Source organism: Camelus ferus, chromosome X, assembly GCF_009834535.1.
Source record: "Camelus ferus isolate YT-003-E chromosome X, BCGSAC_Cfer_1.0, whole genome shotgun sequence".
Classification (NCBI taxonomy): Eukaryota; Metazoa; Chordata; class Mammalia; order Artiodactyla; family Camelidae; genus Camelus; species Camelus ferus.
Window position 1 is genome coordinate 80,937,328 of NC_045732.1, and position 26,431 is coordinate 80,963,758.

The window sequence follows — 26,431 nt, forward strand, 5'->3', positions numbered from 1 at the left end:
TAAATAACAACCCTCAATTGCTTCAACTTTTCATCTCTGGTCCAGCCTGTATCTTTAATTATTCGACTGTCACTCTGTGCTCACATTCCTTCCCATTACATTACCCATTTAGCGGTAATCTCTGTCAGTATATCCTGCAACCCAGCTTGTAATCTTTAAACAGGGAACAGTTGCAGATGTTCCCCTCTATTGCTTTCAGAGTACTGTTTGTTTCAGATTATGCTTATATTCTTCATAGAATGTAGCAGATTCTGCTAACATCTCAATCTTATAAAGTTTTTGTTTCCTTATGGAGTTGTCTTATTACTTATTTCTACCCAGAGAACTTTCTTCGGTTGTTCTTTTTCATTTAGTTTTCCCTGAATGCAGTTCTTAAAATTTAGATAAGCAGTATCAGATTCTTGGGGGAACAGCTTTAAAAGCAACCACTTGTTTTACTGAACTCGTGATCATTTGTTGTACAGTTTGACTTTTTTCCTAATATTTCAGTTCTCCTTGGAAGTGCTTGTTTGTTCATCATAGCAAAAGTGAAGAACACCACAAAACATCTTTGTTTCTAATCCAATCATTCAATAGGTATTTTATTTGTTGAGCACTTACTATGTGCTAGACACTGTCCAAGGCCCTTGGGATGCATCATTGGACAAAACACATAAAAATCTCTGCCCTCAGAGAGCTTCCGGGAGGGAAAGGCAAATAATAAACACTACGCATAATAAATAACTATATAGTATGTTTACAGGTGATAAGTGTTATGGGAAAAAACGAAGCGGGTAAAGTGGATCAAGAAGGCAAGCTGAAACTTCCCTACGTCCTTAGCCTTTATACTCAGTGTTCCATCTATTCTCCTGTCTTGAAAAAATTATTCTCCCCATTCTGTACTGCCAATCAATTACTGTACCATTATTTCTGATTCCCTTCACAGACAAATGTCTTCAACAAGTTGTCTACTCTCTGCTTTCACTTTCTCACTTCCCAGTTATCCTGCAACTTAAAATTATCTAGTTTCTGCTCCTATCTCTTCACTGAAACTGTGATTGCCAAATTCACCAATGACTTCCATGTTACCAAATCCAGTGGAAATGAATCTGAATTTTGATACTGTTGATCACTCATTCCTCCTTAAACATGCCATCCTCTTGAATTTCATTATATTGCTCTCTCCTGCTTATCCTCCTGCTTCTCAGTCTCCGACAGCTCACTACTTCTGACTGTCCCTTAAATGCTTGTGTTCCTCTGGATTCTATTCCAGGCCCTTCTCATTTTTCTTATTCTTTCTAATTGGAATCAATCATTTACTGTGATTTCAAATACCATCTATATATCAATGACTCTAAACTTTTATATCAAGCCAGACCCTTCTCCTGAGCTCTGGACCCATATATCTAACTGCCTACTAGTCATATCCACCTGGATGGCCCACAGGCACTTAAAACAGTCCATCCAAAAATGACTCATCTTCCCCTGCCAAACCTGCCCTTCTTCTCATTGTCCCAGCTCAGTGAATAGCTCCACCATCTTTCCAGTTAGCCTATCATTTAGAAACCTGAAATTCATACTCTCTTTTTAGCACCCTCATTTCTTCCCACATGCACATTACTCACTAAGTCCTATTGATGCTACAAGCTAAGCAGCTCTGTAATCTTTCTACTTTTATCTACAAGTGCCACTATTCTAGCCCAGGATTCCATATTTTCTCATCCACATTAATACAACAGCCTCACAACTGGTTCCCTTGACCCCAGTGATGCTCACTCCCAGTTCTCCACACAACAGTCAGAGTGACCTCTAAGGATATAGATCTAATGATACCATTCATCTGCTTGAAACCCTTCATTGGTTCCCTTCTGTCCACAGGATAAAACCTGACTCTTTAACTTGGGTTGTAAGTTCTTCTGATTTAACATCTAAGTCGAAGTTGCTGCCATCCTGAACTATTTGTAGTGCTCCAAATACTCCATGCACTTGGGCCTTCATACCTGAAACACTCCTTTCACCACACAGTGATTGCATGGCAAACGCCTATTGATCCTTCTTACCTTTCATTTTGTCTCTTCCTAAAGTCTGGGCTAGTGCTCCTGCCATCTTCTCCCATAGAACTTGGTCCTCCTCCTATCACAGCCCTGTGATTACTTCTTCCTAGCTTCCTCCCCAGCTGGATGGATGAAGGAAATGCCAAGTCTACCTTCTTCATGACTATATCCCCAGTATATATCCCATAGCAGGGGCTAAATCAATGTTTGTTGAACAAATGAGCAATGAGCCCAGGTAAACCTGAGCCCCACACATTTCAAAGAGGAAAGTGACTCTTAAAAATGTATTTTTTTAAAAAAAAATCAATTTTATGTCACAAAACACAACTGTTTTCTTTAAAAAATAAACAAGGTAATAACAGTGTTTAGCTCTGAGCAATGGATTATGGCTGATTTTTTTCTTCTTTTATATAATCTTTTAACTAAATTTTCTATAATGAGTGTGTCTTACTTTTGTGGTGAAAAAATGTTATAAATTATAAACTACAAAGAACTCTAACACAAAATATTTTTACCTCTTTTCCTCAAAATAGAGTGTCATATTTAGTGAAATATCACTGGGTTTTTCTGCCACTTTGCTGGAAGGTGAATAACAACATGAAATCTCTGCCTTACTTAACACCAACAGAAGTATATGTTGATAACATAACCCAAGTTGCAAAAATCATATCACCACCTAGGACCTGAAATGCCAGCAGTGCTTTTCATATAGTTTTATAAATTCTGTACTATTTTTAATAAGAAGAATTCGGATTCTGGTTTGATGCACCAAAACTGAACTATAACTTTATTTTATATCTGGAAGTAAACATAAAAATAAGAACTAATCCTTATCCTTCTAAAATGCTCCATCAGGTTTAGATGACTGGTACAGTCTCCTCTGAAAGATTTGTGTTCTTCTCAGTGGGAAAATAATGCTACAGGAGAAAAGTGAAGTAGAGTTAAACAACTTGAAAAAAACTAGCATAAACATCACACTTCGTTATAAAAGGACTGCAACAAAGTTCTCAAACTCTATACATTGAATGCTATGATTAACTTAGTTATTTTCAGTTTGCCAACGTATCGTCTTATGGTGAGGCATACAAGCAAAATAAACTAGAGCAAATACCATTACAATGACAATTTCTAAATAACATAGTTAACTTCCACGTCCCAGAGAATGGGCCACAGAAATCAAGTTTTGTTAGTCTAGTTATAACATCATATGTGTGTGCATACAGGTATGTGTGTGCATACATATGTGCATGCATGTATTACATTAATCTTATACAAAGTAATATATAAGTATGTACAATAATATACATGCAATATTATTATATATCTTACATATTATCTTATATAAATAATGTAACAACTACACACACATATATAATACCTTGCATAAGGATTTTCTTTGTTTCTTCTGAGATAGGTCACTTTTCCTATTCATCTAGTCCAAATTTATATTTTGCAGCTTCATGAATTGAGCCCAGGAAAGTTAAGGGACTTGCCCAAGCTCCCACTGTAAATAACAGCAGAACTGGGACTTAAAGCCAGAGTCTCCTGATGCTGTTTAATGGTCTGTTATTCTACTCTTCTCCTTCTCTATAACTGAAGCTAGAAATTCATACCTTAAATTTGAGTAATGAACTGCAATTTTCAAAGAATTTTCACCTATGTTATATTATTTAAGCTACAGAAAAAAAAAAATCTCAGCTGATGGTATCAGGGAGCTGAAAAGGTTAAGCCTGAGTCTCCTGACTCCCAGTCTAGTACTCTACTCCTTGAAGTATACCTCTTTTCTCATAAACCATTTTATTCTTACTTGGCCCTTCACAATTACTTTGGGAGGAAGAGACCCAGGTCAAGGCTAGGGGATCTGTAAGCCTGTGCAAGTGAGGCCCAGGTAATCCCTGGTGTATGATTCTGGGATCGCCTCTCTGAACCTCTTGTAATACTGCATTGTGTATGTCTGGGGAGCAGGTAGCTGAAACCACAGCTAGGATCCAGGATTTGAGCTAAGACCTGTTAGACTCCCAAGGCTATGCTCCTTCCCCTGGGTGTGTCATACGGTCAACAATCATGGAGGACCATGGCCGCTATTATTTAGTAAGGGTGTCTATCATGGAGCTTTAGAGTCGGAGCAGGCAGACTCCATTTCTTTGTTTACCTGAAGGGCTGAACTATGCATATCAAATTATATGGCACCCAAACAACTTGGTACATCTCTTGTCCACCTTCCTCCCATCCAAATATCCCTAGTGATTATATTTGTTTCAGAAGTTGATACTCCTGTGGTCCAAACATTTATGGGATAAAAACATAAACATCAACTGAATCAAGATGGTGAGAATAAGAGTCAAATATTAAATACTTCAACTTTATATGCTATTGTCATTACCTTTGGTCTCCTCCTTTTCATCATCTAATCCTTCCTCATCCATTTCTGCCCCTAACATTTCAGCATCCCTCTTTAGTTTGCTTCTTTGTTTCTTCAAACCCTTTAAAAGTCTGCTGACTTTCCTTCGTAAAGGATTGGCCCATCTGCTGTAATATTAAAAGTTCAAAGTGAAACCTTATTTCTCAACAGTGATAGAACAATAACAATGGCGGGTTATAAAGAAAAGGCTATTTGCTCACATAACTCTTTATACATTCCCACCTGATTGTTTAATTCACCATATTTAATAATTCTGATAGAAATTACTACATTTGGCTCACTGATATTTATCACTATAACCATAATTATTACTCTGTATAGTGTCATTTTGATCACTGGATTCTGTACAACAAGAATGCCACCCTACTTCCCTGTGCTGACATCAATGTTACCCACCCTTCAAGACACAGCTTACATATTATTGGTCTAGAAAGCCTTCCCTGTCACTCCTAGCCTATAGGAAATCCTCCCTCCTATGAACTTAAGAACTAAATAGTAATAGTTTACACTACACGATCATCTACAATCTTACAATTTTGCACTTACATTCACTATTGCTATCATTTGAAACAAATGGAAGCACACGTTTTGCTTGTATTGTTTGTTTGCTGAGGAGGAGGTAATTAGGTTTCTTCACTGATTTCCACTTGGAGGAGGCAGCAGGGATTGAACCCGGGACCTCTTGGGTGCTCAACGTGTGCTCTACCACTTGAGCTATACCCTTTCCCGCACTATTGCTATAATTTGGTATTCAATCTTGTACTTTCGTGCATTTGTGTGGATAGTGGACAGAGGTAGGCACTTGAGAGCCTCTCACAGGCCAAGAACTTGGCCAGGTACTTTACATGCTTTATCTCATTTAATCCTCACAACAACCCTATATGGTGCAAATGATAAGAATGGGGTTTAAGGAGGTAAGATAACTCACCCAAGGTCATACATAGCCAGTAAATGGAGATGCTACTAGTATTTGAATCCTGGTCTGTCAGACTCTAAATTACAGACTCTTTCTATTAGACAACACTGCAGCATTAGCGAGTAATGACTAATAACAGCAAGCAGGATGACTTCCTACATGCTAAGGCCTGTGTATAAGCACTTCATGTGCATGATATTATTTAATCTTCATGTTAAGTTGATGAGGAAAGTATTATTTCTACCATTTCCATTTTTCAGGCAGAGAAACTGAGGCACTGAGAAGGAAGGTAATTTGCCCAAGGTCACCAGACCAGTCAGTAATGAAGCCAGGATTCAAATCCAGACCTGCCTAAATCTAAAGTGCAATCTCTCACCCACTGTATCAGCCTGTCTCTTTTTTCCCCTCAGAGCTTGGAAATAACTTCAGGCTAGTGCTTTACCTTGTAACTTTATATACCCCACAGAGCCTGTTAACCCAATGAGGGCTCAGGAAATGTTAGTTGACTTTTATGTTTACGGAGCTTTCACTTTCTAAAGACCTAAAAACAATCCAAGGAAAAGAAATAGGAATGCTCAAAGCTCAAAGAGTTAAGGACAGAAACCCAAAAAAGAAAGAAAGAGAAAGATTTGCATATAATATTATGAAGAGGTAATGACAGATACATATTCCTATCCTCAGCTCAATGCCAGGTACACAAGAGGATACCGGGCCCCTGATAGTACTACTTAGCTATACAGAGCAATGGGTTCTGAGCATGTGGAGCCCAGAGATAAATAAACCTGCCTTTGACATGATGACTCTGAAGGTAATACTCACTTTTCTCCCCTAAAACTACATTACTAGGTTGTCACTGAGCTCCTCTAGGTGAGACAGATATGGAACAAATAAACATCTTTTTCTCAATTAATCATAAAAAAGTCTCCGGACATAAATGAAACAGTGAAGGCCAAAATATATTTATATGATTTACCTAAGGCCTCTTTACATTGCAGTGCTGTTAACTGTAGTCTCAAACAATAATAATAACTGAAACAACTACATAGTTCTCAGTCCCTTGGGGCTAGATGTGTTTCAGAACGCAGAACATTTTGGATTTTAGAAAGGTAGTATGACATGATATACTGTATATTACATGACACTCTCATGGGGTTTCGGGCAGCATCCCTTGATCAAATACAGTAATATTTCTATAACAAAATATATGACTAGTCACTCTAAGCATTAAATAATGACTAGAATGTGTCTCAGGTCAGGTCAGAAAAGGTTTTGCTGTCAAATGAGTTAGGAAAAAGGGCTTTAGGTTTGCAGAACTTTATGAATTTCAGAATTTTAGATAAGAAATTGGAGACTTACACTTTTTTTTCTAATGCTGTGACTTCAATATATCTTACTTCACATAATTAAAATGACTATGTTATCTTTATCCATAGATTTTACTTTAAATTTAATGATGTACATTTCACTTTAATTAACAAAGAAAAATGCAACACAGCCTTACTATTTTAAAACCCATTGCACTGGTTTAGGTTGCAGAGGACGTGGTTTTAGGTTCAGCCTTCTAACATTCACTACTGAGATCCAAAGTTACATATCCTACCCAATATCTAATGAGAATATCCAAGGGGGAAGGTAGGGGTGAGATAATCTGTTCAGTGTCCTAGAGGTAGTTTTCTTCTTTTCATATAAAATGTCATATATTGTGGCCAGCATACTCATATTTGAAATATACAGATCCTATGCTCATTCACTCACTGATATATTTGCTCATTTATGAAATAAACATTATTCTAAATAGTGAGACATAAAGATGAGTAAGACATGGGATCTGCCCTCAAGGAGGTTAAAATTCAGAAGGGAAGGCAGGTTATACAGGCTGATAATTATATCACACTGAGATAATTCAAGTAGAGGTAAGCAGAGGTTAGGAGGAGGCAAACAGGAAGAAGCCTGACCCAATCTGGGCAGGAGGTTGGGTTAAGCTTCCCAGAGGAGGTGACATCTAATTTGAGGTCTGCATTCTTAGTGGAGTGAGCCAGATAAAGAAGAGTGGAGATGGGGAGATATATAAGAGCATTTCAATCAGTGGGTAGGTACACTGTGTGCAAAGCTCAGGGTTGTGAGTCAGCATGTTGTCTATAAGCATCAAGTAGAGTGGTGTGGCTGGAAACACTAAGTAGGCCCACTGGGAATTTCTAGTGATACAGATTTATACAGTTGTGAGACTATTTTCCCTCTAGGAATTCCCAGGAACCTAGATCTAGGGGCAGAGAAGTGGTATGGATTCAATTTCAATGAAACAAAGGAGCTGGAATGAATGGATATCAGGCAATAGGGTCCAGGGAAGATAAAGAAATCAGATGATGCTAAAAAGACAGAAGACCAGGGAAAAAGAGAGTTAATGGGTTTGGAGATCTCAGTGAAAACAGGAGTAGTAAAGAAAGGAAAAACCTAGAGGACAAGGCACCTATGGTCAAAGATTAAGGTTTTGAAGTTTAAGATTTCAGAGACTCATAGGTTCAGTTTTCGATGAATGACAAGGTTCAGGACATGGGCATAAAAATGGGTGGCCAATGCAAAGTGCAGGTGAGATTCCTCAGAATTGAGCACTCTGAGGCTATGGGCTTAGATGGCTTATAACATGGACAGTGAGGCTGTCTAGGAAGACGACCAGATGGAGAACACTATACCGAGCAAGTGTCTGGACCAAGTAGGAGCTCAATAAATATTTGTGGAAAGAATGAATGAATAAAGGGTTGAACTGGAGAATGTAGTGCAGTCCCAAATGGGTTGCATACCACATTCACTTGGGGTGCTTTAAAAATAGAAATTTCAGGACCAAATTCCAGATTTATTAAATAAGAATCTCTTGGGTAGAGCCTGACAATCTGTATTATTAAATATTCCCAAGGTTACTTCCATAGAAGCCATCTACAGACCACAGTTTGAAAAACACATGGTCTAGTGGGCTGATTTTTCCATGTTTCCTAAACTCTAATTCATTAATATTAATATAAATATAAATTCTTTAAGATAGTTAAAGAATGCAACATCAGTTTTATAGCTAGGAAAACTTATGTTTAACTCATCACAAGGACAGTCATAAAATCCATAGAAATGGCTAAGTAGATTATTCTAGTCATTATTTACTGAGTTGCTCACCACATGGTCTAGAGATCAGAGGTTCTCAAACCTGAGTATACATGAGAATCACTGTTGGGCCTGTTGAAACACAAATTACTGGACTTTAAACCCAGAGTTTCTGATTCAGTATGTCTGGGGTGGGGCCTGAGAACATGCATTTCTTACATGCTCCAAAGGGATGATGATGATACCTGTGTAGAGACCCCATTTTGTCATCCACAGTTTCAGACTCAAAAAAAAAAAAATGAAGCTTAGCCCCCCGTCCTCACAGAAGTTACAATTTAGCCAAAGAAAACCAGGAACAGGAAACAAAGGATAATTACACGTTAGATAATGTGGATAAGAATACAGGTGCAGAAAGAGGTTTCAAAGAATGAGACAACACTGGGATCTGGAACAGTTGCAGAATACTTCATGGAAGAGTTGGGGAAGCTGCAATTTGAAGGTCAGAAGTAATTTAAATAAGTGAAGAGGATGAAGAATAATAATCCCAAGATCTAGGAGCAACATGGGCAAAAGAAGAGAGGCAAGAATAAAACCTGGGGTATGCCAAGAAAAGTAAAGACAATTCCCTGGCTAGAGCAAAAGATACATGGAATGTTGTAAGAAATATTATTGGAGTTATAGAATGAAGACAATATAGATGACTTTGAAAGCCACAGCCTTTTGAGTGGACTTGAAGCAACAAGATGCTGCTATTTTTATTGACATTTATTTTCTTCCTATTTCCTATAGTAGAAAGAGCATGATCTGATTCACCTTTTTGCCCTTCACAGACCTAACAGAAGGCCTGGAATCCAGATATTATTGAAAGCATTAGAAGTTCAGAAATGATACAATGAAATAAAGTAATGCTATTTTAAGAAGATAAATCTGGCAGGATATTACAGGATGGATTAGAAGGAGGGTAGATTAGGAGTCCAAGTATATGTCCAAATTAGCTTGGTAAGCATCCTTACTCATTCCCTCCTTCCTAAGGGCACAGCTATACATTCCTACTGAAGTGCCAGGAAACTTCCCCAGGACCTAACTCCCAGCCATCTTCCAAACCCCGCTTGCAGTGCCATCCCAGTTATTGTCTCTCATGGATGAATTCTTTGGATTGGACATAACCATCCCAAAGCCCTCCTCAGTTCCTAATCCTGCCTTTACTCTCAGATGCTAGCTAGCCTTGTGTTGTGGACTGAATGTGTCCTTAAAATTCATGTTGAAGCCCTAACTCCCTATGTGGTTGATTTTGAGGATGGGATCTCTAAGAATTAATTAAAGTTAAATGAGTTCATAAGGGTGGGGCCTTGATTGGTAAAATTAATATCATTATAAAAACTAAGTTTTTAGTTTTTTTGCTAAAAACCAGAGAGCTTGCTCTTTCTATTCCTCCTCTCATATATATCATGGAAAGGCCATGTGAGCACACAGAGGGGAAGTGGTCATCTGCATGCCAGGAAGAGAGTTCTCACCAGAAACCAAATCAGCTGGCATCCTAATCATGGACTTCCAGCCTGCAGAACTGTGAGAAAATAAATGCCTTTCATTTAAGCCAACAGGGCCATGGTATTTGTTATGACAGCCCTAGCAGACTAATACATCTTGGTTCTCTTTTGCTCCTCTCCTGAAGCCACTTATTTAGGACAGCAGTTGACAACATACAAGGCCTGGACTAAGCTGTGACTATAAAATATAAGAAGAGGTAAATCCCAGACTCATTGCAAAGCAAACAAACAAACAAAAAAGACAAGGAGACCAAAAGAACAGAATTACATATTAAGGATAAAAGGAAAGTTAATAGTCACATATGATTCCAAGGTTTCTAGTCTAGAAGACTGAAAAAATCACCGACAGAAATGACAGGTGTCAAAGAGAGATGATTTGGGGAAAAAAGAAGTTAAGCTTTGCACATGTTGTATTAACTACATTTTGCACTAAAAGAACATCTAATTCATGAGGGCAGTTGGAATATAAAACAGATAGAGGTGAGGATTTCAGAATGTACATTTAAGAGTCATTTATCCAGAGAAACCCAGAACATTATGTTCAGAAAGGGCTGTAGAAATTACCTAACTCAGTTCTCTGATTTTATGAGAAAATCAATACCAAGAGAAGTTAAGCTCACTATAAAACTGGTAGTAAAGGTAGAACTAGAACACAGATCTTTTAAAATATTCTTTCTACTACATACTTGTAATATTCTCTAGTAGATGAGAATAAGGCTTTGGGAAACAACCACAGTTGGGAAAACAAAGAAAAGCAAACTGAGATGGATCAGAATGGTAAGAGGAACAATGAAATCCAAGGAAGGAAAGTTTCAAGAAGGGATCAGTCAACAATGTGACAAAAGGTCAAGTTGGATGGGAATTGAGAAAAGGCCACTGCATTTTGCAATGAGGTTATTAGTTACTTGGAAAGAAACCGTTCTTTTTAATAGTGCCTAATATTCCAGAATTCTCTAAAATGCTGCCCTTGGAGTCCTTGCAACAGGAACACCTCAGACACATAATCCGCATATAATGAGGTTCTCTTATTATTTTAGTAACTAAATTACCTTGAACAGGGTCCAAGAAGAACTAGCTTTATGTGAATTTCAAATCTATAGTGACTCATGTCAGAGCAGAGTTCTAGTTTGCTCACATTCCCATCTGATCATATTTTATCAAAGTTTTTAAAGCCCAGCCATACTTTTAAAATTTACAGACTTTTATTTCTTTTCTCTGAATTTGTATGTATGTAATCCTAGGAACTTCAAACCTTTTAGCAGTTGGCTAATTACTGCATACACCTTTTCAAAATAACATTACTAATTATATTGTATGGTATAATGAAACACACAAACATGAAGATTTGAAAATGTAAATGCCTATTTTTTAAATTCAGTGAGTGATGACTTTTAGGCAATTTTTGACACATTTATTCCAAATTCTTCACCTCCCATTCAAGAAAGTAGGTGGTATTAAGACTATCTACATAATGAAAACCACATTATAATACAGAGAATTATACAGCAGGATTTGTCTAAAATGTAGAAATTTTCAGTAATAGCCATATGGCAAGTAGCAACATTGAAAGTGTATGGGGGATATGCCATTTACATCATCTGTCTATCAGATGATCTACAATCTTAAAAAATACGGCTTTTTTTATTAGTTGAAAGAAAACACAGTCTTGTCATTTTCAGACTGAGTTCTGAATTCTTTCTTAATTCAAAGTTAAAAATTCAATCTGATAGGAAGAAAAGGAAAATGAAAATGCACTTCATCTGGATTTAACAGGCATGGTATTACAGTGTTTGAATTTTCCACCTTACAAAAGCTATGTATATACTCAAGTATCATATCACTATATAGTATACAGATCTTTTACTGGCATATACATACAGATTAAAGTTTATATAAAAACAGATAAATATTAGAAGCTGATTTTTTGCACTTGACCCTACTGTTATTAGCACTCTATTACTGTAACAGGAATAATTCAGCCATCCCCCTCCTCCTCTCTCCCCCTAGAGTCCCCTCCCCTGCTTCCTTTTGTCCCAATCCACCTGATCTTTTCCTTCCTTGTCTCTACATAAGTCTTAAGCCTACCAGTGACACTTGAACCTAATGAGGCTTCCGATCTCTATTAATGAGAATAAAAATAGACCTTACACAACCTTGAGGACATAATGAATTTCAAAATGCATCTTATATGCAAGTTTAATAAGGCTATTAGTAGCAAATTCTTAGAAAGCTTTTCACTAATGCTCCCTACTCCCTTTCGTATATGTGAACGAGTTCAAGCTGGCTTGAGTTCTCTGTGTACCTGGTTTATATCACACCTGAATTCAAGTAAATCAGAGATTCAGTTATAGATTATTAAAGTGGCAAAGTTTAGCCCCTTCTGCTTAGGAATGACAAACATTTAAGGGGTCTATAGTAAGGAGACTCCAACTGGATGTAGTTAATTCTGAGGAAGGATCCCTGCCCCACCTAACCCAAATCTTGCCCTCCCTTCAAAACTCAGCTCAAATAGCACCTCCACCATGGAGCCCATTCTGCCCTCTCCCATTCAACCTGATCCCCATTGCCTCAGAACTTTTATAAGCTATTGCCACCACTCATTTTAGTCCTATATTCCATCTTATACTGTTACTTAATATGTCATGCTTGGGATTTATTTTAAGGTAGATTTAAGCTCCTTAAAACCGGAGCCTATTTCTTACACATTTCTGTATCCTGCACAATATCTAGTACAAGCAAATAGTGACTAAATATGCTCAACTGTAGAAAGCATGAATTAGGCACTAAAAGAATAAAATGCATTTGTCTCTGGAAAGTGATTATCGTCTTCACCTAAACTGTTTTTGTTTCTTCCCCCTACTCGTATTATTTCTCATTTTTCATCCCTCCAACTTTTGCCAGTTTTTAGCTCCCTAGGTGACCTGTAAATACAAGGCACTGTCCAAACTGCAGGAGTTGAGGAATGTCAAAACATCATTTGTTTTGGCTTAAGACTGAAGGTCAAAAAAGGAGAGCTACAACAGCTTTTTCCTGAAGGAATGTATATTTAATGTATAGGAAAGGATCCAAACAGGAGGAGGAGCTTAAGAGTATCTTTCAATGCCTCAAGTGTTCTTCCAACAAAGAGGCCCAGATCATGTTACTGTAGATCTACATTTGACTTTAGGTCCCCCTGATTTAGACAAACAACTGTGTTTGGCTTCTTTTCTTTTTTCTAAACCAGTACACATTGATTTTACTGCAGCATCTATTTCCCTTTTATGGGATTACTTATTTTACCTACTGTAATATTTTATCTCTCTCTTTATTCTTTGAAATGGAGAACAGAAAGTGAGTGAAGGGGATAGCTCTAAAGAGATACCCTGCCCCCCCCAAAAGGGGGGTTTAAGCTGGGGAGGGTATAGCTCAAGTGGAAGAGTGCATGCTTAGCATGCATGAAGTCCTAGGTTCAATCCCCAGTACCTCTTCTAAAAATAAATAAATAAACAAACCTAATTACCTCCCCTCCCCACAAAAAAGGGGGGTGTAACAGGTTTTGGCCTCCACTTAAACTCTTTGTTTGGTATCAAGGATAGAATCTTCGTTCCAACACAATTATTCCCCTTGCCTCTAAAATCAGCTTACTAGGAAAAGCTGACAGTGCCACATCCACCCTCAACCATCTATTGTTCCTAGAAATTCAGGTAAGCAGCAAGCTGAAGCCAACAGCTGCTCTGAGGTTACAACAAACAGCTCAGGATGACTGAAGGAAAATACCACTCTTACACAAAATAGCAAAGTAAGTAAATATAAATAAACACATAAATAAATCATAGTAAACCAAAATTTATGGTGTCCAATATATATACTATTCACATTGTTCAAGTCTCAAGCATTTTCTATTACGTAGAAAGAAGAAAATACATTCTTATCAAGGGATAATCCTCGGGAATTCATTTTAGAGAAAAACCCAGTGTACCTGAATATTCCCATAAAACTTCTTGGCAGAGGCACAACAGAGGGGCCATAATGAAATTATTACACCAGGCCTATTATACCAGACACTCTAAATTGCATGCCATAATACTAGCCACAAATTTCTAGCAAATTACATTTCATTTTCACACCCTTCAAAAGCTCAGCTGGTAGAGCGGGGAACTACAGAGGTAACATTTCATTTTTATTCATGGGTTATCTTTTATATGAAATCAAGCTCTGGGAGAAAGAAGGAAGAGTCAAAAATTCTACTCGTATTCCCATTCACCTGGGAAAAGAAAGAAAAGAAAGAGGCCTAGGAATAGAGATTACTCCCTCATTATAGGAAACTAAGTGAAAACTCAGAAAACAATTGACAGTTACATGCAGACTGGAAGAATTGAAAGGCTGTGACCCAACAGAGTCTTCAAAATGGTCTGAGAAAGTGATGTAAGCAATGAGAAAGTTTAAATCGCTATAGGACTGCCTACCAGGCTAGCCAACTCTATCCACTGTATTTCTATATTCTTTCAACTATTCATTTATTCAACAAATATATATTGAGTATCCACTATATGTGAAGCACCTTGTTATGAACTGAAAATACAACGATGAACATGACAAAGTCATCAGACTCAAGAAAAAGGTACAAAAAAGAAAAAAAAAAGACTTAATGATCCTTATGGAAAAGAAGATAACATGTTAGTATAGTCTAAATCTTCCAGTGAAATCTAAATAATGTCTTGGAAATTAAAATACCACTTTCTTATTAACTCAAATAAAAATATTAAAGATGCTTAATCTTCAACAGGCACCTTTTCTTTACCAGAGAGTTCAAGGAGGTACTTACTCTCAGGGTTGTGCTAGTGCCGACCCTGCACTTGCACCAACCTGAGAGTGAGTACTTAACTCACCCCACCCTAGTTCTGGCCCTGCTCTCTACCTCCACACCCATCCTGTCCCAGTAAGCAGGGAGCTATTAAAATAATAATAATAAAAAAACTTACAAACATCATGCCAACAGCCCACTGGGATTTTATATAAATTGTTAATAAGAAATCCGATACAAACTGGCTTGAAGACAGACCAAGGCTCTAAGACTCAATAGTAGATGACCATCTACTAGCTGGGGTCTAACACTTCTGGGAATCTTTCTGATTTGAAGTCAGTAACAACCTCCACCCCACACACCCTCAGCTCGCTGATTTATTTTTCCTTCCAATTGGGATTTTGTTTGATGAGGGAATGTACAGACTATGCAAGAGGATGTCTTAAATTTATTAAAAATTAAAATAACATGCATTGAAGAAATATTATGGTAACTCTTCCTTTAGATTTTTCCAAGCTACCTTCTTTTATACAAAAAGGACCCAAACATAATCCCTGTGTTTTTGGAGCTATGAATAAATGTGTCTACACAGAAATATCCACGTATACTCAGCAATCAGCAAATAAAAGTTTATGTTTGCCTACCTCCTCCGGCAAAAAGAGCAGCAATAAATGGGCAGACATCCCAGGCTGATTATGCTGATCACAACAAACCCAAACATCCGGAACATCTGCGTAGGCTCTGGTGGTTTAATGATATCCTGTTACTTTTATGACTTAAGCTAGAGAAGCAAATCTGAGCTCTTTCATAAAGTATTTATAAAAAAACTATCGGTTAATAAAGTAAAATAAGGAGGTATTTCTATACGACAGGTAAATCCTTGGTACCCTGTAAGGAGCAGGAATTAATGAAATGTTCTTGAAATACAACTAAAGGTTACTTACACTTGAAGTATGTTCTCCCCAATGGAAGCCTTAACAAAATGATTTTACTGTTTTTGTTAACAGATTATTACAACTGATACTATATATGTTTCTTCCTATGGCCTCAGCATGTTTTTTCCTTGGCCATATGTTATATATCCCAGGATACTCAGGGAGTGAATTAATCTATGAATAGTTAACTTGATAAAGGAATGGCTTCTTAAATGTCTGCTTCCAAATTATAAAACATTATACTAAATGAGAAATAAAGAATTTGCAGGTGAGTAAGTATGTTTTATTCTTATATTCATTCAGAAATGCATTCTAATATGATTGGGGAGTTCTAAGTCACGGTTCAATTTTTTTCTCTACAAGAACCAAATGTCTCTTCACACATAATATAAAGACTAAACTGATGAATGAATTATAAACACCATGTGGCAGTGTTAAAACTGTAATACTATATTCATGATCAGGTTTCAGTTTCCATTATTAATACTAGATGTTCAACAAAGAGCTGTAAATTGAATAGGGACTATATTAACCTAAGACACTGTTTTGCATGCATCCTTTTTGTAGCATTTGTTAGTGTTTAATCATATCAAATACATCCATCAAGGGACCAACTGGTAATATGTCCCCACCATCCAAATGAAGGAGCAAAAACAGATGGTGTAGTGCTCAAAACATTGTAAAAAAAAAAAAAATATTAAGAGAAGAACCTAACTCAAAAACAAAAGAACAAAGAGAGGAACTAATAAACAGACCTTAACAAGAAACATTCACATCTACTGTTACATACTGAGATGCTAAAGATAAGTGAGAAGAATTCTACTCAGGAAGAGAAGGTGGGAAGAAACAAGGAAGCGAGGACATGCCTCACTGGTATCTTCTCCCAGGCACTGAGAGTTACATCTCATAAAGCCTGGAATCTATGGGCCAAGACAGTGACTAAAGCAAAAAGAAAAGATGAGACTAACTTCAAACTGCCATAGTCACATCTACGCGCTAAGCAGAAAGGGCTTATGAATAGAGGCCCGACCACCTCAGGACTTTATATAGACGGCACTGCTCTAGGGCTGGGAGCTTCCTTTAAGTGTCAAGCTGAGATTCAAATTTAACTTATGCTATTGTGACCTGTTTATTTAATTTTTTAAATAGGAATATAATAAGTATAAGAAGATGAACTTACTATCTTTTAGTGGGGCAAAACAGGTGAAGTTACTGGTCTTGACTGACGAATAACAGCATTTATTTCTCAAACATTCACTCTCATTAAAATCTCGCAGCCGATTGCAAGGCTTCACCACCTGATTCTCCTTTGGAATGCATGCTTTTAGAAACAAAATGCAAGAAAGAGAATTCAGCATGGTTAATAACCACTTTCCCTAATTAAATAATTGCTGCAAGACAGAAAAAAGAAAGAAAAGCAAACACTTTAACTGGTACATTAAAAGAAAAAATTGAATGACATATACAAACAGTAATGAATGCTGAAAAAATAAGAGTTAAAGTAAAAATTAACACAAAGTTATTTAACATCACATTTTCAATCCTAGATGAACTGCAGAAAAATAAAAATTGTTAACAAATCATTGGTAAGGTAGTTTTAAAATGACTATAAACATAAGCTGAGTAATAGTGATACAAATATAACACAGAAGGGGCTAAATAACAAGAACAGGCCAAATGCCCTTAAAACTAAGACCTTGTTAAAGTAATGCCACAGATATCCTTTCTCTCAATTTTACTAAGCTACAGGAAACACATTGAATCCATCAGTGAAAATGAATGCAAGTAAAATTCACACAGTTCACTGCTAGAGAGTAAAGTAAGTGATACTACTGGTATTGACCTACTTTTTGTGAACACTTATCATACTCGCACTGCAATATGTTTTAAGATTCTTCCTTTTGGCCTTAAGTTATGACTCTATAATTTTGAATAGGCAATGATTTATGGCATGAATGCCAAGGTTCATGCAACTGCAATAAATTCATACATATTTGAATCTGTAAGATTCACAAGCTCATATAGCTGATTTTTAAAACATTATGCTTTATATGAGAAACAAATGGCAACAAAAAAGGCAGATAACAGATTTTTATTCAAAAAGAAAACCTCTACAGTATGGCTTAAGGACAGCATAGATTCAGTTCAACCTCCAATACTACCAACAACTACAGACTTAGAAAAGTAATTAAATGATGTTTTATGATCACTTTAAAATACTTCAGCATCAGCAAAGAACAATATAATGGGTATAAGCGTATTTTTACCTCTTGGTATATTTTATTATATTCCTCTTCTTTAAAGATTGGCAATCCCTGAAGCTAAGGTAAAAATAATAACAGCTACCATTCATTAGTCACCTGTTTGGGCCAGGTACCCTGCATTACACACATTATTTCTAATTTTCACAACAAACTCTCAAAATTAGTTTATAACCTCCATTTTTAAAATGAAGAAATAAAGGATCAAAGTAACTTGTGCAAGGTCACAAATTTAATGCATTACCAGTTGGCCTGGATATTCATTTCCCAAACATTTTAGACATGTGAGAGCTTAGCCTACTTTGTTGTTACACTCTAAGCAATCTGTTCTTCAATTCTGCCAGGCCCAGAGCGACTCTCCTCTCCAGGTTGGACTGCATCTGGAATACCATGTTCAGTCCTGGACATCATACACTCAGAAAAGGGTGACAATTGTCAGGGCCTGGTCAGAGATCAGATGAACTTCTTCCTATGTGCTAAGTTCCTCATTACTGGTATTGTTCAAAGACCACTTTCCAGGAATGAAAAATCATACAAAACATTTTAAATCATACGAGAGACCGAACTACATGATCACTAAGGTCCCTTCTAATGCTGGGCTTCTGTTATTTTACACTTAAATTGCATCTGATAGACTTTATGCCGAATACTAAAATTAACTTTCAGATTCAAATTACTAAGAGACACTTGTAATTATGAAGAATAAAAAGGGTAGAACAATTTTTATCAGATTTAAGTATATAATTTTGTCCAGAGGAAGAAGGATCATGTGACCTCTCAAGCTTCCCTGCCAATCTGTCTCAGGTTACCATTTTCATCTGCAAGAGATGAATCTGTTACTAATAAAAGCCTAATGACATGAGGACAGTCTTTTTTTTTTTTTTTTTTTAGTGCTTAAGTGGGAAGAGTATTCATTTTAAATTATACAGGGGAAGAAATAAATTGGTTAAAAGTACTTCACATTTTATGAACTTGTAGTTATTCTTTTCAAAGAATACAGTATATACATTTTATAAATATTTAATCACTGTTTTGAAAGATTTGAATCAACCTAGGTGAGATGTTTCTCTTAAAATGGAACAGTTTGATTTTGTTGGGTAAAAACGTCATTTCATAAATTGATTTTTGACTCAACTTACTGCACCAGGTTGGAAAAGTATTTCAGAAATGCAGATATCTTATCTAGACTATCTTTAAAGGTGGCTTCAGTGTTTGTATAATGTAGTTGTTATAGGTAACTATGGGACAGTTTACATCTGCTATCTTCTTAAGCTCTAAAGCTTAAATCATCAGTTGTTGTTTATGACCAACTCCAGCACTCAGTAAACCATTCTTTTAGCTTCACAAAATACTACCTTATCAGATTTCTCTTTCTCCACTCAATTTGACCATGGAGGTATTTTTAAATAGATTATTTATAGAGGTTTTTTTTTTTTTTTTTTTTTGCTCTTCCCAATGGTAGTAGGTATTATAAATGTTTGTTTTGTACTTGACGAATCCTGTATATAGAAACATGAAGAGATTCATACAAGGTCACAGAAGAATTCAGTGGTAGAGTCTGGAATTAAACAGTGAATATAATTTTGTGCTTATATATGTACATCAAATTTTGTAAGAATAAATTCTGCATGATTTTTAATAAAAGCTTCATCTTTGTAATTCACATATGTCAATTTCTTTGAACCTTCTCCTTGAAAGGACACCACATGCTGTACAAAATGAAATGTGTTTATTTGTGGTTAATAATCTCAGGGGCCATCATGTGCTTGATAAACACATTATATACAGAATCACAAAAAGACAAAGATGATGTGACTTGAAACCTGAGCTTTTTATCATTAAAGCAGATGGGAAAACATCTGGTATATTCCATAACATTAGAGCTACACAGTACTCTGGTTAATGCCACAGAAGGCATTTATTTCACAATACTGGGTCAGTGACTAAATTTCAAGTGATGTCATTAAGGTAAATTCTGAAAGGTTTAGAGATTTATGAAGTAAAAGTATTCTATAAAGAGTAACAAACATTTACAGAATGCCTTAAAACACTGGCTCAGTTCATTCTCACAATTCTTTCTGGTAAATATTTTCATTTTAAACATGAAGACATTGAAGTTCAGAGGTTATCTTGCCTAAAGCAAAAGGCAGAGTCAGTATTAAAACTCAGGTTTGTCTCACCCCAATACCAATAGATCACACTACCTCCTAAATATCTAACTATTGTTTTCAAAACAAGGACATTGGGAGGAATAAAAATAAACAGGAACTTACTTGTTGGAAAGAAAAAACTAAACACAGCTCCCCAGACAGAAGTTTTTTCCAGAGATTGTCCATTAGCAGTTTCATTGCTCCACAGAATAGACTTGCTTGGAGACAATGAATTCAAGAACCCTTAAGAAAAGTGAAATTATTAATCCCAGCATATAAGGCATTTATCACTTTCTATGACCTTTTAAAAGTAATTACCTTTGCTTAAATTAAATATGGAAAGTCTAAAAGCTAACAGACATTATACTTAAAACTCATAACAACTTAGGTACAACTAATAATCAGAATGTGTTTCTGCTGTGAAACTGAAAAACTGGGTCGTAAGTTTAAAGAAATTAAAAATAAATTTTAAAATGCTTAAGCTATAGATTGACATATCTCATTGTTGTGCTGTAAACTAATTTACAATACTGAACTGGCCTATGACGGTCTTGGCATTCAGAGGCTCAATCAATTAACAACTTGGAAACTGTGTATTCCAACTAAATCAGACCCCATCATAAGAACTCTTGGCAAATATGTTGGCTTCTTTATTTACTGATAAAAATCAAGGCCTTAGACACTGTAAACCTTCCTTATTCTTCCTCACTACTTCAAAACAACCTGCTTTTAATTTTATCTGCATGATTCCCTCATGTATAAGAGGAGAAGATATCCATGTTCATTCCCATAACATGGATTTATCCGTATTATTAAACATTTTCCAACACTATCTTTGATAACTTCACAGTATCCCATTATATGGCTCTATTATAAATGAGTTAACAACCCCCCACAGAAAGACATTTAGGTTGTTTACAATTTATTGATATTATAAAGAACACTGACTAGAACTCATAGATACAGAAAACAGATTGGTAGTTATTAGAGGCAGGGGGTGGGGGTAGGGGAGGGAGAAATGGGTGAAAAGGTACAAATTTGCAGTTATCAAATAAATAAGTCCTGGAATATAATGTACTGCGTATTTGAAAACTGCTAAGAGAGTAAATCTTAAAATGTTCTCATCACAAGAAAAAACATTTTGTAACTGTATATGGTGACAGATGTTAATTAGACTTACTGTGATTTCATTATATAAATATCAAATCATCATGTTGTACACCTGAAACTAATATGTTAGATATCAATGACACTTCAATAAAAAAAGAAAAAGAAAAAAATAAAGAATTCTGCAATGATTATCACTGAAGCTATATATTGTAGACATTTATGAAAAATTCCTTAGGATAAATTCTTAAGGAATAGTTCTTGACCTTAGCTACATCACCCTCCAGTAAGGCTGCCCCAAGGTGTACATCTAGCAGCAGTGCAGGCAATTGCCAATAGCCTTAGACCCTCACCTTTTTGTTGTTGTTTGCCAGTTTGATGGCCAAAATAATGGTATCTCTTTTGTTTTAATTCCCATCTTTAGTTATCAGTGAGTTTACCTCTTTCATATATTTGTTGTGTAGTAAAGAACTTAACCCTTAATTTGCTACATATGTTGCAAATATTTTTCAAGGCAGTATTTATATTTTTTATGATGTTTTGGGAAGTTCAAAAGTTTTAAAAGTTTTACATAAGCAAATGTATCAATCTGTTCCTTTACTGTTTCTGCCTTTCAGGTCATGTGTAAAAAGACACTGTGGACTTAGAATGTCACCTGCCATTTCAGTAAACAAAGGATGTTGCGGCCAACCAAGTCATTAGGCCCTGCAGCCGCCACAGAAGGTGCACCCCAAGGAGATTCAGGATGGAGAAAAGAAGGATACTGGCCCTAGAAAGTTAAGATGCATATCAGAGGGATAATTTCAATAAACCCAGACTCTTGCATCTTCCCATATATAGAGAAGCACTAAATTCATTAACTTGAGATGTCTGATTTTTCTTTAATTAACAGTAATCTTTTGATGTTTGACTACCTGGGGAGTTTTTAACTCCTATATATCCTGGCTCCTCCCTTGCCTCTTTGCAACAGTCCCTCAGATCTATGTGAGAGGCTATATATTCCAGGCTTAAGTCCTCAGTAAGTCTGCCAAATAAAACATAATTCTCAAATTTTAGGTTATGTATTTTTTCAGTCGTCAGTATTCTACACTCTAGTATTTCCTTCTAACACTTTTATAGCTTCACTTTTTAAATTTAAATATTTAATCCACTTCAAATGTATTTTGGAGTATGTTTTGAAGTAGGGTAACATTTTTTCCTGTTCTCTTAATACCATCTATTAAATCCATCCTTTTCTACTTATGGCAACACTATCATATTCTAAGTCCTTAGTCATAGACCTGTTTTCTTGACTTTCTATTCTGTTCCACTAATCTATCTGCTCATGCACCAATACCAGTCTTATAATTTGTATCATTATATGTTTTAGTAACTTATCTGGCAATCCTTTCATTAGTCCTCATTATCAAACTTTTATTCTCAACTCTGAAAAATGTTTTAGATGAAGCTCAGAATCACTTTGTCAAATTAAAAAATCCTAACAAAATTTTATGGTAATTATGTTTACTTATTTAAGTTCATTCAAAAAACATTTATTGTGTGCCTCATTGGCTAGGCATGAATTCACTTAAATGTAGACTCATTTGGAGGGAACTGATAACAGTACAAAACTATCTCACCCAAGAATAGGTCTGCTTCTCCACTCATTCAAGTCTCCTTTTATCTCCCTGAGTAAGGTTTATAGCTGCATTCATATAGGTCCTCTACCTTTCTTATTACACTTATTCCCATATATTCCCATATTCATATAAACTTTGTTGTCATGTGAATACAATTAATTTCACCACATTTTCTAGCTGCTTAAGGCTGGTACGTAAAAAAGCTACTGATTTTGGTTCATGTATTTTCTAACTTATTACTTTATTTGACTCTTGGTAGCTCTCAATGTTCTTCAGTTTCACTCCAGATCTATACAACCATGATATCACTAAGTATAGATGGTTCTGTCACCTTTCTTTCTATTATTTACAGTTCATCTCTTTTTCTTCTCTCATTGCATTACCTAGAACTTCTGAAACTATGTTGATTAATAGCTATGATAATGGGCATTCTTGAAACAATTCTGACTTTAACAGGAATGCACTAGTGTTTTATCATTTATTAAATTAAGGATGTATTCCTCTAGTCCTAGTTTACTACAAGTTTTCTGTTGTTATTTTGTTTTATTTTTAAGCGATAATGGAAATGGGATTTTATCAAATGCTTTTAATATTTACTGCCATGATCATACTTTCCTCTGCCTCTTAATTGTTAAATATTAATACATTTTCCAACATTAAAATATTCTTATATCCCTGAAATAAAGTCCACAAGTGCTAATGCTTTATGCAGAACTTGTGGATCAACATTCCTAAGTCAAGTGTGTCTGCAGTTTTCTTTTGTTTGCTATCTCTGTAGGTTTTGGCATGAGAGTTATAAAATAATCTGGGAAGCTTCTCATCTTTTTTCTATACTGAAACAGTTTAAACAGCACAGGAAATATTTGCTCCATTAACGGTTTGGGAAAACTCATCCATAAATAGTCTGAGTCTGTACACCGTGGAGGGGTATAGTTCCCTAAAACTTTTTACTTCTTCATGCTCCTGAGTCAATTTTTATTTTAGTTTTTCTAGGAAATCATTTGCTTACAAAATAATTATCAGGATGGAATCATAAGAATATTCACTTATAATTTTTAAATCTCTTTTATGTCAATGGTAATATTCCCTTCTTATTTTAATGAGACCAAATTCCATGCACATATACTTCCAATGCACAATGTGCATTCTCAGCCTGTAGGGTACTTTATTATAAGACTATGAACTTCATTATACATGTTAAATCAAGATAACTTGTATTATTCAAATGGTCAATATCTTTATTTTTTCTGCCAAGGACTAAAATACATGTATCACAGTCTCCCATTATGACCATGGATTTGTCCATTTCTACCTGAATTTGTAAAACCATTTGTTTTATATATTTCAACACTATGCATAAATGTTCATTCATTACAGCTTCATGTTTGCTGTATATTACATATCTTGACAATATTAAAAATAACCCATTTTGTCCTGTTTATTTTCTCCTAACTCCTACTCATTCAACAAATATGTATTTAATGTCTACTATATTCTAGGTTTTGGAGATACATCAGTGAATAAATTAGATAAGCTTCCTGCCCTCATAGAACTTACAATACAGTGGAGAAAATAGCCAAAAAGATGTAAACTAACAAATGAAATAATTACAAATTGTAATGGGTGCTATGAAGAAAGTTGTTGATACCATACCAACACAGTATAAGGTAAGGGTCCTACTTTATATAGGGGGTGACTTTTCCGAGATCATACTTCAGCTTAAAAAAAAAAGATTAGAAGTCAGCCACACAAGTGGCTTAAAAGAGTGCTTCCAGCACAAGGGACAAGAAATGAGATTAATATTACCAGCCATACTTTGCCAGATTAGAGGACTCATTGCCCTATACTATACAGAAAAGGAGCTACAGTTGGAAGCAGCCTTTGACAGGACCTGTGTTCTGTACTGACATTTGTTCACTCAGTGCCCTCCTTCCACAACTGACTGTCCTTGTCAACACGCCATCTGAAGGAAGTGTTGGCTGGCAATAGCACACTGTGGCCTGAGTTTCAACACGAGTTTATCTTCTGCAGGGGTTGTGCTCTCTGGAGTCCCTCTAGGATGGATATTAATCTCCAATTCAGAGTACCCGGGCCTCTGGACCCTCCAGACAGGCTTGGCTTTAGTTGAGGTGAAACACAGGTTGCTGCAACTTTTCTCAGTAGTGTCTCCCCTGGCCTTCTTTCTATCTTTCTGAAATCCCTCCAAATTTCTGGCATATCAGTGATGATAGCACCCTTCTGGGTTCTCTGGGTTTTCAACCATTATAGATCATTTGGTCATTTCAACAGGCACTTGAAAAGGAGAAGGCAATTAAACATTTTCTCAGATAAGCACCATTAGTGGCAGCCTAAACCAAAAGCCTCCAGCATGTTTAACCTGTTCTCTGCCACTGGTTTCTTTCCTATCTGAAAGACAGTTATTTATAAATTAACTTGAGCACTATTTCCTAAGTATGGTGTACCATCAGCATTATATGAGTTGATTTTAGGTGGAACACAGTTGAACATTTATAAATGTATTTAATCTTTGCTATTTACTGCATTTATCATAAAAGTAGAAAAATATATATGACTAGTGTATCAAAACTACCATGACACCAAACAAGGTTGACATCACTCACCATATGGCAAACCTTTATAAAATCCCCCTGGACAGCCCTGTTCTTTCATCCCTAGAAGCAAAGGTCCTTTCCCTTCTCCTTTCCTCTCTCCAAAATCTCCCATCAGCCAGTGCCCAGGTCTTCTGAGTCTTCCTCTCCACCCTACTGAATATCAGTCTCTTTCCCTTCCCCCATCGTTTTTCACATGCAGAATAATTCCATCCTCTATGCTTCTAATTTGCATCTGTACATTCATTAACGAGCTCAGCAAATAAAAGATTAGGAACCAGCTTCCCTAAATGGCAGCAAGAAATGGTAAAGAACCAATTATGTTTCCCTGTCACAAAGAATTTTTATTTTTTAATTTCCCTCTTACCAAGAAAACCCCCTGAAAATCTAACTACATTTCAAAGGAAAAATACAACAGACTCAAAGCTGCACGCTTCATGGCATGTGACCTGTACGGTCTACAAAACTTGGCTCTTAGAAAGATCTCACACTTGGTTTAATGTTCTGCTATTGCCTTGAAATTCATAATAAACTTTGAACAAGGGACCACACATTTTTATTTTGCAAATTATGTTGCCAGGTCTGCTCTGCAGCGAGGTCTCTCAGATGAGGAGCTAGACTAAAGGATGAAGAGACAGAATGTGAACAGTGATAGCTAATGGTATCAGGTTGAAGAGGATTCTGCTGCAACTTTAGTAAGTTGAGGGTCTACCTATGCTGCAGTCTTTTCTGGGCCTTGGCCCCAAATAGCCCTGAATTTGCATCCTGGCTCTGCCATATACTAGTTGGAGAACTTGTGCAAGTCGTAAACTTATCTTTGCCTCAAGTTATTCATCTGCAAAATGGGGATAGTATTTATTTTTAAGAATTTTTAAGTATTAAATGACATCATATACAAAGCACTTAGCACAACATAAAAAGGGTAAATATTTTGTCACATGTCTTTCACCACTTCTTGT

The 26,431-nt window shown here is 36.1% G+C and overlaps 1 protein-coding gene across 2 annotated transcripts in view; it reads right to left on the reverse strand.

The window, feature by feature from the left end:
- Nucleotides 1–2,699: 2,699 nt before the first annotated feature.
- The window catches only part of FMR1NB (FMR1 neighbor), a 28,650-nt gene continuing 4,918 nt past the window's right edge, over nt 2,700–26,431 (reverse strand). The window contains exons 2-6 of one of the 2 annotated variants that reach the window (XM_032474927.1): nt 20,261–20,380; nt 16,907–17,047; nt 15,436–15,532; nt 4,417–4,559; nt 2,700–2,950 (exon numbers count right to left, since the gene is read on the reverse strand). In XM_032474927.1, the coding sequence (XP_032330818.1) occupies nt 2,934–2,950; nt 4,417–4,559; nt 15,436–15,532; nt 16,907–17,047; nt 20,261–20,380 (518 nt within the window). In that variant the 3' untranslated portion in view covers nt 2,700–2,933. Of the gene's footprint in view, nt 2,951–4,416; nt 4,563–15,435; nt 15,533–16,906; nt 17,048–20,260; nt 20,381–26,431 lie in introns of both variants that reach the window. The other variant, XM_032474926.1, reaches the window with a different exon arrangement.